This window comes from Pundamilia nyererei, unplaced genomic scaffold, assembly GCF_000239375.1.
Source record: "Pundamilia nyererei isolate P.nyererei 1_Seehausen unplaced genomic scaffold, PunNye1.0 scaffold00180, whole genome shotgun sequence".
In the NCBI taxonomy this organism is placed as follows: Eukaryota; Metazoa; Chordata; class Actinopteri; order Cichliformes; family Cichlidae; genus Pundamilia; species Pundamilia nyererei.
In genome coordinates this window covers 790308-806981 of record NW_005187581.1, presented here as the reverse complement: position 1 = coordinate 806981, position 16674 = coordinate 790308, and the positions used below count along the sequence as shown (strand labels likewise).

Sequence of the window (16674 nt, the reverse complement as noted above, 5' to 3'; positions counted from 1 at the left end):
TCTGGAAAAAAGTTGCCAATTTTATTATCAATTTTGAACCCATTTCCGAATAGCTTGCATATTATCTGGCTTGTCGTGTTTATTTTGCTTCTCCCCTTAAATTGTCCCCATGCTTATTATCTCTAACTTTGATTGGGTTTATTTTTGCACAAGAAATGAAGCACGCATGATAGTGTGTGCATGTGTGCATGTGTGCATGTGTGCGCTGCATGTTTGAGAGGTGTAGCAGGAGACCCACAAAGTGCCAGTAAGTGGGGCTTTCTGTTTGTTCCGTGGGATTTCTCCAGCGTGTTTGCTTCGTGTAATCGCTTCAGTTCTCATTTACTTTTTTATTAATGTGTAAATAAAATTAGTCGACATTTTATTTATTTATTTATTTTAGATTTCAGTTCATGCTGCTAAATGGACTGACACAGAACTCCCCGCTAATCCACAACTTCCTACAAACTACAGCATGCAGGTTGCATAATTCATGGTTAGGTTAATGAGCTGTGAGGGGAAAAAATATCATATTGATGAAGTGAGAGGAGGCAGAGGGGTCACCCTGTGTGTGGGACAGAGAGTACACTTAATTACTGTGCTTGTGCCAGCCACTACTATATAATTCATGACACATGTGTGGACACAGATATCTAACGGACTGCCATGCCAACGAGATCTTACTGCCATGCCATGCTTGCCTCAAATATCTGTCTCTGGTTAAAAAATGTTCTAACGAAGGGTTAAGGGAGGGGGGGAAAAAAGAATGCTCTTACAATCCACAATGTACTCTTTGATGAACTCTACGCAAATCTCATCTTTGCTCTGCAGGTGATGACTCGCTGTCAGTAAAATGGGAAACAAAACAAATATCTCATGGGACGGCGAACCTTTGATGATGAAATTCTCGGTGAATGCAAAAGGAGACGGCGAATTATGACACAGAAGAAAGCACGCTTCGACAACAAGACAGGGAAGCTGGCAGAGAGCCATTTAGCACGCCGCTTATACCCACAAACACAATTCATAATAGATAATACATGCACACAATCATGCTGCAACTGTATACAAAAACAGAAAATGGAAAAATACCACGATATATCAGATTCGCTTTTTTCACATTTCTTCTTGCTGTTCTTGAAAATAAACTTGTGAGATTGAAAACTTTATTAAAAAAATGTTTTGTGCAAAACAGAAAATTCTGAATCCAAAGGATGTCTTCAAAAAAAAACCCACTGGACAAACATCATTTAATTCTCTTTGTCTGAAATGAAGCTGCGTGTGCTTCAGCAGGCTGGCAGTGACTGAGGCATAAACACACTCTTGCTCTGGGTTGGAAACGAAATGCTTTGTAGACCTAGTAAATTACATGCAACCGAGAACAAACAGACTTGGTAACTATGAGCCAATTAATATTGATTGCAAGAGTGTAGCACAAGCAACTGACAGCGGAGTAGGGATCTTAAAGGATAGGTGCAACTGGATTGTGACGGCCCCGGTGTTTGTTTAAGGAAAGCCATGCATTCGCTAAGAGCAGAAAGTCAGTGTTCAGACTGTAGATGATTCCCCCCCCAAAAAAAATGTTGAAAAAGAAAGTGTTTGAAGCTGCCTTCTCCTCTGCTGTTCTGGGCGGATGTGAGGCTTAGCTCAAAGTGCCCCTAATCCTCTGAGACCCTCTGCAAGGCCGGGGTGAAAGCTTTGCTTTGCTTGGAGCTAGGACTGCTGCGCCCAATTTAGCAGTCATCAGAATTCAAAATTTTTTAATTAACTATGAAGCAGAATACGTTTTAAAAGTATCTCTGGACATAATATTTTTATTTCATCAAAGAGCTGCCTGAATGTTGTACCTGAAAGCCCTACACTGTTTGCTACACACAGGGCAACAGAAACCGACTCACATTCCAGTTATTTTTCCCGACCTCCGAGGTCAGAAAACATAATCGGAAACTGGAAGCCTGCATTGACATTCAAAGAGTGGATAGAGTCGGCATAAATAGACATAGTAATCTGTACTATTGGGCTCTGATGAAAGTATTCAGAGACAATACTGCAAAGGATGCAAAAGGTCAGGTTGTGGGTTCTCACCCCTGACAAATAAAGTCAAAGAAATGGCAAATTAATAAGATGTCTTTCCATTGCGTTGCATCTCACTCACCAGGGCTGCTACGCCGCTGTTCTTTGTCCATGTTTGACACTACAAAGGCAGAGAGAAAGGGAAAGTCAGAGACAGAGTGAGACAAACAACCCAGAAACCAAAGGGGAAAAACTGAAACACAGAGAAATCCGGTGTCAGAAACTGACAACAAATATTAGAAATCTAAGCAGGATGTTTAATTCGTAATAAGAACGGGGGCTGAATGGCAGCGGCTCGGCTGCATTCAGTAAATCTTTTTGCTCTGCCGCTGAACAAATATGTTGGCGTCGGTATGACAGACACAAAGAAGACAGGGGAGTTAACAGAGGATTTTCCTTCATACCTTCACTTTCAATGTTATCAACAGTATCATTGACGAGACGTATCACTGTCACTATGGAGGCTAGGCAGAAGACAGAAAGAGAGAAGAAGAAATGGAAATAATCTCAGTGCATTCATGAACAGGGCAAGGTTTTATACAGTGGAGGTGACTCAGAGGTGCTGAGAACACGGAGGAAGCATGTTGCAAACGTGTCTATATACATGTGGTGTCTGTGCGTGCGCGTGTGTGTGTGTGGGTGTCCTGTAAGAAAGCGAGGACTCTTTGCAGCTACACTAATTAGACAGGAAATAAAGCACTGACATAGATTTCCTATGTAAAGAACACAACCACACACACACACATCAGCATCATTACGGTGCTTGACTTCCACCCTCTTATAGTTAGCCAGTGGAAAATCAATGCTATCGAGTTATCTGGGAATTGTAGCTCTGAAAAAAAGATGCACAGGCAACCTGTGCATATTGGTTGCATTAAAGCATTTCCACTTCTCTAATATCACCCTGCTTTTCAATAATTACTACAGGCCCAGCATTTGATTTTACACTAACCTTCATTTAACCAGGCAATTCATTAGGAACTAATTCCTATTCACAGTGACAGCCCTGCGAAAGGCGAACCCTCTCAAGGGAACTAAGAAAGAAATGTCAGATGCTTAAAAGACGGCGGCACACATTCAGAAACCATTTAAAACACTCCCTGCTTGAATACAGTCACAAGACGTAATAACACGTGGCAGCAAGCAACACATAATTGGCAGTCTATCTAACGGACAACAGCATCAGGCAACCAAGAGCAAAGCAAGAACAGCACGCACAAACAGCGAGCAAAGACAACAGCAGCAGCAAGACAACAAGGTTAGAAGGATATGCATGCAGAACATGAAGCAGCGGACAGACTGAAGATGGAAGACACTGGTAAACTGAGAAACAATTACATGTTTCAGTGAGAATGTCTGACAAATCTGTCCACTTTTAGGACTTTTTTCTGCAGAAAGTTCCAGGCTTTAGTTGAAGGAGTTTAAAATGATGGTGGGACAAAGAAGGTACTGGTGTGGGGAACATTACCTACAAACTTCTGGCAATTAAAATGCGCTTAAGTTAATTTGAGTATCAGAGTCTTACCGTTGTCATCGAAGGACTCTGAAGTGTAGGAGCTAAGTGAGTGCTCCTCGGAGGTGGAGTCCGAGAGACACCCCAGCCCGTCCGCCAGCTCCGACACGTCTAATGTAAAAACACAAAACAACACTCATTCACATCAGCAACTTTCACTCATGGTAAATTAAATGTAGGTTCAGAATTGAAAGACGTGTTCAGATATCCGAATCGTTCAGATCTGAAAAGCTCAGTAACGCTCGTGCTGTATTTACATTTAAAAGCTTAACTTCGGCTAATAAGAAGCTTCTAAAGTGTGAGCTAAAATAACCTCGCATCAGCTTTGAGTTGGATTTCTATCAGGGTGAAAAGAAGAAAGGATCAGAGTGACCGAAAACTCTCTACTTTGTTCATTCAGTGCACTCATGGGGAAAAAATGTGTCCACAGATCCGTCACTCCGCCTGTCCGTTCATTTTCTTTCTAGCTGGCTGTGTTCAGTTAGAAGAGCGAGGCTAAATCTGCTATTCATCTACTTTTGACTCAGATAGAGCATATTTAAAAAACATATTTGACCTGCAGAATGATTTTTTTTTCCCATAAAGGCTTCCTCGCTGCTTTGATGTACAGCATTTTCCACAAATCCCAGTACACCTACTGCAAATCCAGGTCTGTCCATTTAATGCTGTCAGCACTATCATGGAGGGGGTGAAGACCACCGAGTTACTGGTAGTTATGTAACTGCTGAATAACTGCTTAAAGAAAAAAAGCAAAATAGAGCAAATTGCATGACAACGTCACTGCGCTACAGGGTAGGGTGGCAAGTAGGTTTCTGTTTTGGGTCAAGCTTTTCATACTGTGGTAATCAAAGGTCTTCTTTTATGTTACAACCCTGCAATTTTGTCTGCGCACACAAATCAAATTACATTTTGTTTGGAGAAATCTACCAGGCCTAATATCTCCAGTTTTCCTTAACCTTTACGTCTGCAGAGGCATCATTTCAAATAAACTGGCGCTTAGAAGTCAGTGTGGCCTTGTTTCGTGCCTTTGCCGAGCTGTTATTTGAAGGTTTGTTTCCTTCAAATCACTCCAAGTGTCCTCTGAGTGATTGTCAAACAACTGCCCAGAGGTCCGTAGCAGGTACTTATGACTTCAGATAAGCTGTAAAGACTGTTTACAACACAGCCAGAGGCAGGTGAATTTCTCTACCAGGTTCCCCTTATGTAGAAGCAATGAAGTCTTTTTTTTTCTTCATTTTTGCTCAAATTGGGAAAGAAATACAGAGGACCAGCAGAGTGGAAAGGCTGAGCTGTGAGATCAATTGTTTGTGCAAAATAAAACTGCATGCAAAGAGCCAGTTTTGCTGATGTGATTAAAAGTAACTTTTAGCAAACTTTTGGGAAAACTAAATAGGCTTTTATTTAGTAGATGGAACAAACAGAGAGGAAAAAAAGAGAGAAATAGAAAATAGAAAGCTATTTAAATCCATTTTACTGCCTTGCTGCTATGTAGCGATGGATCTTAATGTGAGAATCATTGATTGGCAATAAATGGTCTGGGTTCTGAATATTTCCTCATGAGCATCTTTTCAGAGGAATTCTTCTCCAGATGCTTGTATTGAGTCACAGTAAACAAAGATGCACTAACAAATTATATGGCATCAAGTCAAAAAAAGTACATCAAAAGTCTTTTTATTCAGCTCATTTTGGAGCAAAGATGCCAGTGTCACATTAACGCAACGTCTCAAGAAAAATACATTTTTCAAGAAGACTATACAAATATTTTATGTCATGCAATTGCTTCCCGCAGTTCCAGCTGTACCTTAATACATCCCAGCACACAGTTGTTCCTGTGGGTGGGTGGGTGTAAATTCATAATAACAACAGAGATTTTGTGATAGCGTTTTGAATCTCACACCTCTACACAACAGTTTACCCTTGTCTGACAGGTGTGACAGAATTTCAAATCTTCAAAAATCTTGTTTTTCACTTCACGTTTGGTAAGCAAGCGTTCAGGGCTCGGCCCATCTTGTGACCAAATCCGTACTCTGCAACCGTGTCCGCGAGGGCCGGGATGTCTGGACATCAACCTCAGCTTTCTGAGCTCAAGCTACGTAGTCATGGTTCAATGCATATGGAAGAAGCGAAACGCTCCTGTGGGAATGTGATCAGTAAGGCAGTACCATCAATCAAACTAAACAAGAAAGACAGTGCAGCAGCCACAGGTCTAATTCATGATGCAGGCAAGGGGACACTTAATATAATCAGGTTTTGGAAAAAGCAAAAATGTTTTACCCTTTCTTTCTTTCTTTCTTTCTTTCTTTCTTTCTTTCTTTCTTTCTTTCTTTCTTTCTTTATTTCAGTTTTTTTTTTTTACAAGTTCCTATAATTAAGACCCACCCAAACTACTTTCTTTGCCGAGCCAGTTCAGTAAAATATAATGTTACGCTGATTTAAGTGATACAGTCTACAATTTGGCTCCCTTCTTATTTTATGTTTTTTTCCAGACAAGTTTTCAGCATTTCAGTTTGAAACACTAACAATTACCAAGCAAAACAGAGCCAATCCAACAGTTTCAACTCAAAGTCATTTTCAGCAAAATCAAACAGAAATGTCAGTCAAAGCGGCCGCGCTCCTAACTCCAGATGGATGAGTTTAAAAAAAACCCTCAGAGTTGAAACACTCCATAGAAGCCAGACCGTAAACATGCTGTAAAGTTGGACATTTTAAGCATATGGGGAATAGCTCTCTCTTGAAGCCAGCCTATTGTGACAGCTAGAGGAACTGCAGTTTGTGGCACATCTGCACTGGCTTCAATATTCACCTCCAGAGGTCACGCCTCGATCAGTTCACTCTGAAACACCCGACTTTAGAGCAGAAATGACCATTTTTAGAACCATGTTTTAATCTCTGTGGCATGTTGTCCTCCTGTGAACATGCTAAAAGTCTTGAGTCTGCCTTCACTTTTTAGTATTTTGCAAGTAACCTAAGAAATAGGTGCAAAAGTTTACCGTAACAAGTGCAAACATACATGGAAAAAGAGTATTTAAGGGAAAACCAGAGTTTGTACAGTTCAAACCTTTTTTTTTTTCCAATGTCAGTCTTCAGAAATGACTTCCTGTGAGTGAAACAGTTCATAGTTAGTGTTTAAAATACTCCTCCACGAAGAAGACATCCTGAAGAGTTACCAACAGTTACCAAAAAAACCCCAAACTATAGAGTTCAGTATGAGGCCTGATTTGTTCAAAGAGTATTTTCCAAGTATTTAATTATTCATCCCATTTTATTTATTTATGATCGAACGGGTAGTAACAGAAAATAACCATAGTTACTAACAGGGATGTTCCCTGGTTAGTAACTATTTCATGTTTTGACCTGTGGCCTTGTTATTGAAATACACATTATTGCACTTGCTTGTGGCTGTCGTGGTGTAAATAACTTACAAAACTCATTTGCAATTGATTAGTTAACCTGGCAGTTAACACTGCAGTCATTAACACAGTAATCTTGAGGTCAGTTTTCTATAAGTTTTATCATCATTAAATTAATAGACTGGTGGTATAAATGTGAGGAGGTGGTGCTGGTTCTTTTTTTTTCTTTTTTCTACAGACACTCAGCGGGGGACCAAAAAAATAAAATAACCTATTTCCCATTCCTACAGGAAAAAATCAATAATTAACAGCCAGGAAGTTCCCACCGCAAGCTGTATTATTCACACAACAGGCTGGACAAAGGATCGAAATATCTGACGCCTACCTGCGCACTGAAATGCAACGTGGTTATTTCATCGACAGAGAACAGACTGGGAAGAGTGTTGGCAGCTAAAATATCAGACGGATGCTGAATTACAATGACATTCTTCTCTCCTTCGGTTTGGTGCCCGTACAGCTGACAAAGGTAGGTGTGAAGCAAATTTAAGGAAAAATAAAAAGAGGGAAACTTGACAGAGAAGTTGGGTGACTTTGTGTGGGAGTGTTCCAACTACTTTGATTTTAACTGAACTTTATTTTTTATTTTCTCTTTCTTGCTTTTTTTTTTTTTTTTTTTGCAAAGTAGGACAAGAACATAGGACATCAGTTCTGGCTGATTACCCTGACCATTCAAACAGAAGTGCCCACAAGATCCAAGAGAGTTATCCTGATACAAGTGGACATAATTGCCAATTTCAGCAGTGTAACAGAAAGTTCTATTACCCATTATTGCTCCTAGGAAATAAATAAGAAAACTGAAATGATAGCAAAATAAAAATATTACTTTTTAAGCACTCTTGCTTACTCTGGGCCATTTTCTTTGATGTGTGTGATCAAAAGGCATAGAGCACTGTGAAATGAGCTCTCTCAGTGAAGATGGTGGTATTGGTGTAACACAATGTGTTCATGGCCTGTGTACTCTTTGCCTTTTTGATCAGGTTAGAAGCTGTGTGCGCACATGCGTGTGTGTGTGTGTTTGCAGGCAGACTGTTGCAGTCTTACCCTGTGGACTGTTATCTCTCTGTGTTCTCTCCAGCTCAAAAGCTCTCTGCCCCCACTCCTCCTCTCTCTCATCTCTAGCCCTCTCCAGCTCTTTCTCCCTCATTTCTTCGCCTTCCCAGGACACTTTGTGGGCCGGGCTATGCTCTGAGCGGCAAGCAGATGCTGAAGGGAGATTGGGTGCCACACTGCACACTGCGACGCCCCGCCTATTGGCCATACCTCGGACATTAGACATGTCTGAAAGGAAGCTGCTAATCTGCAGAGATACAAGAAAATATCCAGAAAGTTCGGGTAAGGGCAAGCCAGGTGGTTACTATTCAGAAACTCGAAATGCAAACAAATTTATACAGGATTTCATGCGTTATTACAAAACAAATCATTATTTCATTCTTTGTGCAATTACACGCACAATCAGAAACATACATAAATTATCAAATGATTGCTTTTTGTAAAAACAATACAATATTCTGCACCGGTGTACGACCTTTCTGTTTTATATTTCCAACAATTCCAATTGATTTTCTGATACCATTAATTGTTTTTCTTAATTATTGCCATGAAAGAAGAACTGGGTCATCGCCCTATCTGAAGGGCCACACACATGATGAAGTCGCTGCTGTGAAGCTTATTTTAGCCCATCACATGCAGAATTGACTACAAAGAAGACATGAACATGATTATTAAATGTGAGCAGACTTTCTGTATCCTGTAAGCTGATTATCTACATAATAGAGCGAATGTGCTGGGAACATTACTACTTTTTAATCTACATATATCGTCCTTGTGTTTTATTTGATATCAAAACCTAGTTCCTGCCATAAAAACACAGTTTTTATAGTCGAGCTGTGTGTGGAGCCCATGTATTCTTTCTCCAGCACACTGTGGCTGTTTTTAAAAAATAGGACTAATATAAGAAATAATATTCTTTCTTTTAAATTGTAATATAAATTCAGATAAATTAAGGAAGAGCAGCATTATCAAAAGGGACTGATGAGCTGGGAGATATGATGCTCCACAAATATTGATAGTGTCATATAAAGTGGATATTACTTTGGATGCTCATTGTTATAGTTTGATATTAAAACTTAAATACTCTTATTTTAAAGCATATAATTCCTGCTTAGCAACCATATTATTCATGTGTTTTCCTAAATGGTCTGACCAACTATTTTTTTAGATATTAGCAGTATGAACATATTCAGATATTTAACTTTGTCACAATTTTGTCTGTTCCGCAGCATTTACTATAAAGCAGACACATAAATATCCTAATTAAAACAAGCTATGCACACCTGACTGCCTTCACTGGAAGTGGTCCTGTCACCACTGAGTCCTCCTGGTAGAGGGGAGTGGGCAGTTGGGCGCACCATGACCTGGGGAGGGCCCACACTGCTGCCTCCCACCTCACCATAGGTGCTTGTGGTTGCTGGTGAGCCTGATACACGAACGGCTTTAAACTCAATCCCTTCTGCTCCCATGCCAGTCTTGTGCAGCATGTAGCTAGTTTCTGTAGAGATAGCCGAGATGCCCATCCCAGTCTGAACACCGGGGCCTGGATCTGAGTCTTTCCTGAATTTGATTTTTTTCCTAAAGGCGATGAAGAGTATGAGGAGGAAAATGATGACAAACGCAAGGACTCCAATGCCAATTATCTCTCCTGGTCCAATGTAAGACAGAGGCTCAGCCTGCACAACAAGAAAAGTAAAATGATTAAAACATTATAATATTATAATAATTTTTTCTAGTTGAATAACAAACAGTTAAGTGTCAGAAAAATTCTAAGGTCATCAGTAAATACACAGATAAAAAGTTGAAAGAAGAACAAGCTTAGAAATAATTCAATAACACTTCATAAAAAAGGTCCTTGTTGTCAGATGATTAACATGAACATGAAGTGCTTTTTCCAGCACCAAAAGAACTGCCAAAACATACGGTGCTGTGCAAAAGTCAGTTCTTTAGATTGTTAAAAATTTGTCTTCTCTTGAGCGTTCTGTAGGTCTTTGAAACTTTTCCTTTAGATACGACCTTTCACTCCTTTCAAATCAAGTCCTTGTCCCTGACCATTTTCAGAGGAATGTTTTTTTTTTTTTCTTAAGCCACTTAATACTCACCTGTGAATCATTCAAGCATAAAAAAGACACCTTAATCAAAGGATGAACTAGTGCCGTGCCCACATATAACAGAAAACCTAGCAAAGAATCAATTTGCAATTAAATTTTAGGCATTTTTTCTTGGCCCCTTTTTTTAAAAACACATCGTTTGTTCCCAGTCGTTCAGTCCAACAACAGAAAATGTAACAAAGTTTGACAGATATAAAATTCTGTTTTTGCACCAAAAAGCAGATTCCCAGAGAGTTATTAGCCAAAAAATAGGCATATCTTGGCATGGTGTATATATATTTGAGGAAGCTGGACAAGTGAATGACAAAAGAATAAATATCTACAACAGTATCTGAAAGTCATGTCCTTAAGAAATAGGAAAAATTCACAGGACCTGAGAGGAACATAGTGAAGTTAGTTTACCCCCATAATGTTTAATACTATAAAAGGGGGCTCATATTAAACCCCCAAACAATTTCTAAATGTTTGTTATTACTCTAAACATGAGATTAATAAGAATCTCATCGCTACATCTGAGACGCTAATTAGCAAAGTTTTGAAACACAAAGCATCTTTTGAGTATTGAAGTAAATGAAATTTTGGTATCGGGGGGAAATTCATCATCTAAAGCTGGGTATATTTACAACCCTTATGCACTCACTACTCCAAAAGATTATGAGCACATTTTATGGTCTTCCAATTTGGAGGGAGTGATTGAGCTCACAGCTTTTTTGTTTTAATGCAATGCGTGATGAATAAGTTTTGGCAATAAAATTCTACATTATCTCTAATGCAAGCACTCAATTAAAAAGAAAAACAAACAAACAAAGAACAAAGTTAACATACATTAGTTGTAAAAGAAGCTTAGTAGATTTTGTCAACTCTGCTGCAGTCCTCCAGGGATTAATGAAGGTACCTTCCTTCTTATAATGTGCCACATTAATTGGGTTTGCAGTCTCAGTATAAGGTATATGGCACAATAAATTCAAGAGCATAGCAACTTCAAATAGAAACAGCAATTTAGGCATTACTACACTCTCATTTATCTGCTGTGGGAACAAAGATACCAAGCTGGTGAATAAGCCTTCCAGGGGGCTGCTGTAAACTCAAAATTCTCAATTTCACTGTGTATGCCAAGTCCAATTAGGTGCGAGCTGAATGCACAAAAAAACAATTTGAGGAGTTTTCTCGATAATTTTTTCATTTATTCTGTAACATCTACAAAAATCTAATTCCAAGCGTCGCTCATACGCTACCTGTGTGTCATCCCCAGGATCATCAGGCGTCAGATCATCGCACAGCTGACCCTCATACCCTTCTGAACAGTTACAGTAGAATGACCCGAATGTGTTCACGCACTCTCCTCCATTTCCGCACGCTTCCTGGTCACACTCGTTGACGTCGTCGTCACATCTGTGGCAGCAAAAACGAGTAAGTAAAGCTGCTATGGGGGGCCGCAATATGATGTTATCAAAGTTAAGAAAAAGGAAGAATGCAAAGGTGAGAGTGAGCTAAAACATTTAAAACTTTTTAGAGAATGTTTCTTTTCCCAAATGCTGGGAAGATTCCCCATTATTTACATTTAGACGGTTCTGATTTAAAGAATTATGCATGAATGCAAAAAACATGAACACACACTCCCACTGAAGAAGCAAATTCCAGCTGAACATCATAAAAGTAATTTTACTGCAGACACATACATGCTCATCTCAGCTTGTCATTTCAAGCATGGTGTCCTGCTGTGCAGCGGATGGAAGATACATGCAATTCTCTTTTCAATTATTTTCTCTTTGATGGGATTTTCAAAACATTTTGCAAATCTGACGGAAGAATTTTGCAGAAAGCTTCATGGCAGAACTTTCCAAAGTTTTGCTTTTAAATGATAAAAGTGCAGGTCACAGCTTAGTCATTAATTATACACACAATACTCATTAAGGCCTGGATGTGCTGGCCAGTGATATCCTGTCATTATTATTTTAAACGATGAATACTTTATCCCATAATTAAAAAAGTTAATGAAGTTGTCTCACATTAGTTTTATTAACCTATGAAATAGATGAGTAATAATGAGAAAATGTCAAGTTTTCTGGCTTTTTCAATAACAAAATTCTATATTGTATTTTTTATTGTAATGCATATATTTTAGTGCTGGAAGAAAAAAACAACAACAACTCCACAGTCAACTGAATTCAACAGCTATTTGTTTGGTTTCAATCTGTGTTAACATTAATTATTAATGATATAAACAATCTGGTGCCTGAAAAAACAATACATTTTTTTCCATGGTTTTATTAGTGTAAGGATAATTGAATTTAAATTAATCAAATGAATTTTTAAAATCCAAGTCAAAAGCATAAAAAAGCCAAAAACAAAACAAAAAAATTCCTCTGTGGGGGAAAAGTGCCCTCTTCTGGTGGCTCTGTGGAACAGCCGCATGAGCAGAGAGGTTATTTCAAAGGCAATTACTAAGCTGTAATTAAGAAGACAGCTAGAGAATGATTATGGGCTTTTCAACTAAAATTATGCAGAATTAAATTAGAACCACTAACCCCCCCCCCAATAACAACTAATGTGGGCTAATGAATGGGATTTTGAGTCCAGCACATGCTCTTTCATGTTTTCACTGAGAGGGAGGGAGATACAGACGTTGAGTATCTTAATAATCAGCACCGTACGGCTCTCATTGTTTACATACTTTCTAAACAGGACACAGCATTTGTCAACACTGCTGTTACAGCCGGTTATTAAGGCTAGAAAGTGTGAGCGATTCCAGGCTATTATAACTTACATAAGTCCCCCGAGTCCAGTAGGGCAGCCACAGAGGAATGCGCTGCCTACAGGCTTGCAGTCTCCACCATTCTGGCAGGGGTTTGGCATGCAGGATGTCAGTTCAATTTCACAGCGCCCCCCAGTGAATCCAACACTGCAAGTGCACATAAAACCTGTGGAAGAGATATTTTATGTCTGAAAATTATAATTAATATCAACTATTGTGCATAATTCTAATAAATGATAATGATCAATGATACAACAACAAGTTATCAAAATAAAATGATTAAAAACTGAAAAAACAGAGTAAAAACAAAGTAATGAATGTGTCCCACAGCAAGGCACATACACATGATCGTGTTTTTGTATATATACACACACCTCCAGAGGGAAGGCTACTGCAGATTGCTCCGTTGAGGCAGGGCTGACTGACGCATGGATCTGGATAAAGCACGCAGCCCAGTTTGACCTCGCTGAGCCCTGCTATCTCAGCATAACGGCTCCTTTTATTCTGGAGCGGCAGCTCATTTCCGTTCAGCATCAGCGAGCCCAGGCACCCCTGGAAGCCGTCCTGAGCTCTCGGAGGGCCCCTTACGCCACGCTCTGCAAGCCCTGGCCCTCCCTGGCTCCTCCCTGACCCAGGGCCTGGCCTCTCACCTTGCCCATTTAGTGGCCTGACTTGGGCCCCAAAGAAAAATGAGGAATCTGGTGCCAAGGGCCAAAGACGAACCGGGGCTCTGGCTGCCCGGCGACGTTCCACATAGCTGTCATCCAATGACAGGAGAGTGTAGTTCATAGTCAGCTCCAAAGTGACTGCATGCCACAGGCCATCATTTATTGGTCTGCCAGAGATACCCATAATGCCAAGGGTGTTGTCACAGTCCAACTGAAACCAGAGTCGACCGCCTTCAATCTGTGGAAGGAAAGAAAAGTGTTGGAACTAAATAATTTGTAGTGCCTCAATAATGCTATGCTTTTTATTAATAATAACTGTTATAAAGTTATATAGTGTATGTCTGTGAAGGTTCTCAGTCATCCAGGTCATCGTAGTCCAAGGAGCTTGCAAAGAAAAGCGTCTGGACTTCTTTAAGTTGCTTGAAGACGTTTCACCTCTCATCCGAGAAGCTTCTTCAGTTCTAAGGTCAAATGGTGGAGAGTCCCAGATATAAACCTAGTGGGAGTGTCCCCCCACAGAGGGACAAAAGGACCCCCTGATGATCCTCTAATCGCCTGAGCCAAGGTGTGAAACTGGGTGTGGGTCCCAAACAGCCAGAGTTTCGGGTGAGTTCATTGTGAAACCTGGCCCCATTATCATGCGAATTTCTGAGGTCAGATGGCCCAGGATGTGAGTGGGCGTTAAGGCGTCTGGGAAGGGATCTCAAAACTGGATTATAGATGGCAGAGAGTTGGTGTCGTAAACCCCCGCCTCTGTTCAAAGATGGTTGCTCACAGTGGACATAGTTGGCTTTTTTCACTCCTCTTTCGAACCATCTGTCCTCTCTGTCCAAAATGTGAACATTGGCATCCTCGAAAGAGTGTCCTTTATCCTTAAGATGCAGATGGACTGCTGAGTCTTGTCCTGTGGAGGTGGCTCTTCTGTGTTGTGCCATGCGCTTGTGAAGTGGCTGTTTGGTCTCTCCAATGTAGAGGTCTGAGCATTCCTCGCTGCACTGTACAGCATACACCACATTGTTAAGTTTGTGTTTTGGCGTTTTGTCTTTCGGGTGAACCAGTTTTTGTCTGAGCGTGTTGCTGGGTCTGAAATGTCATGCTTGGAGAAAACTCTCCTGAGTTTCTCTGATACACCGGCTACATAGGGGATGACAATGTTGTTGCGTCTGTCTTTCTTATCCTCCCTTGCTGGTGTCTGATCTTCTTTACTCTCCACCATTTGACCTTAGAACTGAAGAAGCTTCTCGGATGAGAGGTGAAACGTCTTCAAGCAACTTAAAGAAGTCCAGACGTTATATAGTGTAGTATTAAGTGGACACAGCCCTGAAAAATAAAGGCATGAGACCATGTGTCCTTGGGGAGTAGAAAGCTGTAGACTCTCACTCACGCTTGCCTGGGAAAATGTAGATAAGAGGCGACCATCTCTAGTGGAAGTTACTGAGACACTGTTGTTTAGATTAGAGTTAAAAAGCTTCTGTAATAAAACTGTTAGTGGCACAAGACCAATTTGAGATCGGCAGCAGCGTGTCATGCAGGACGCATCTCCCTTCTAGAAATAATAAAGTGTTAAATGGTCTACTGAGCAGTGTTTTGTCTTCCATCGGATGCCTCTGAGGAATCAAAAGAACTCGGTGAAGTGTGATATTATATAACAAAAAGTTATATCTTCTGAATAATACCTGATGATGTTTTTTAAAAAACATATACTGAGAAACATGTTTCCTTCTAACAGGAAATGAGCAGCCAGTGTTTTGCATGACCCCCGAAAAAGGATAGCCCTGTAACCTGTACCTTAAGCATGGTGCAGGGGTTAACCCGTGTGAACATAATGACTCCTCTTCTCTGAAGTGTTCTGATCCTGAGGCCGAGCTTCATCTCTCCGCTCTGGCCACTCGCTGTCACTCTGTACTTGATGTAGCTGTTTCCAGAGAAACTCAGCGAGGTCTGGCCTGCACATTTGTAACACACAGAGAAGCGGGAAAAGTTTCAGGTTACACTAAACCTCATCAAGCTAAATCAGAAAGACAGAAGTTATACAAACTGCAGGCATGCCAAAACACACCTGCACAGTCATCTAGTCTCTTGGGCTGACACTGGCAGACAGATGGCGCAGTAGGACCGGAACGCACACACTGCATATCAGCTGGACAGGACTGACCTTCACAGAGCTCCACAGGGGTGGGGCATGTCCCTCCTGTTTGAAAAGGGGTAGAAATATAAATATTATTTGTCATCATGTGAAAAGCCTTCAGATTTACATTATTCTTTCATTAATTTATTTATATTTACATGCATAATATATGCCTCTGTGGTTTTTGTATTTTCTTTTTTATAGAATGCAAAATGTATACTACATAAGCAAAAATTCTGCATGTTTTCATTCAGATATTTCAGGATTTTACTGATTTTTATATGAAAACTATCAACCAATGCCGTTCATGAACTGATGATACGTGTTTGTGACACTGACTCTGTGAAGGTTCAAAAATGAGTGTAGTACAAACCGGGACAGGTGCAGGTCTCTTTGCGGCTGAACGTAGGCGACACCAAGCTGACCCTCTCTGTGCTGTAGGTGACAGGCGAGCTCCCGTCCATCACAAGTGTGTTTTCACACACTCTATCCCCACACTCCAGCTCGCCAGAACAGGTGCTGCTCACCACCACAGCCCCAGCTAGCACACCTCGAATCTGACCCTGCGCTGCCACCTCCTCCAGCTTTGCAGACAGCTCTTGCTGGGAGTAGAACACAGCCATGCGTCCACTGCCCGGCGTCTCTGGCCTCTCCATGGCTAGAAGCAGGTCCACATCCGATGTCCCCATCACTGGCTGTACACTGAGTATGTGAAGAGGATCCTGCTGCCCTGGTGACCATTTCCATCCACCTAGTCCCCGTAACGTTAGCTTAATTTGGCTAAGGTAGCGACTAAGTAAGTCCTCTGGAGACAGCAAGTTGAAACGTAGGGTCAGAGCGCTACGCAGCATGACATCTGTCACTTGTTCGACCTGGATGGAAACGTCAGCTATCACAGCAAAACGTCCATCGCTCACTGTAGCGTTCATCTGGTACCTGAGAAAAGGCAAGAAAACATACTGAATTGTTACACCAAAAAGTTTTCTT

General features: G+C 40.7%; 1 protein-coding gene across 1 annotated transcript in view; it reads right to left on the bottom strand.

Moving 5' to 3' along the window:
* Positions 1-16674, bottom strand: part of fat3b (FAT atypical cadherin 3b) — a 70200-nt gene that overhangs the window by 5282 nt on the left and 48244 nt on the right. The window contains exons 40-51 of the mRNA XM_013914243.1: positions 16061-16623; positions 15619-15750; positions 15348-15505; positions 13266-13797; positions 12904-13057; positions 11372-11528; positions 9309-9701; positions 8017-8272; positions 3578-3676; positions 2457-2516; positions 2135-2173; positions 756-821 (exon numbers count right to left, since the gene is read on the bottom strand). Of these exons, the coding sequence (XP_013769697.1) occupies positions 756-821; positions 2135-2173; positions 2457-2516; positions 3578-3676; positions 8017-8272; positions 9309-9701; positions 11372-11528; positions 12904-13057; positions 13266-13797; positions 15348-15505; positions 15619-15750; positions 16061-16623 (2609 nt within the window). The remainder of the gene's footprint in view (positions 1-755; positions 822-2134; positions 2174-2456; positions 2517-3577; positions 3677-8016; positions 8273-9308; positions 9702-11371; positions 11529-12903; positions 13058-13265; positions 13798-15347; positions 15506-15618; positions 15751-16060; positions 16624-16674) is intronic.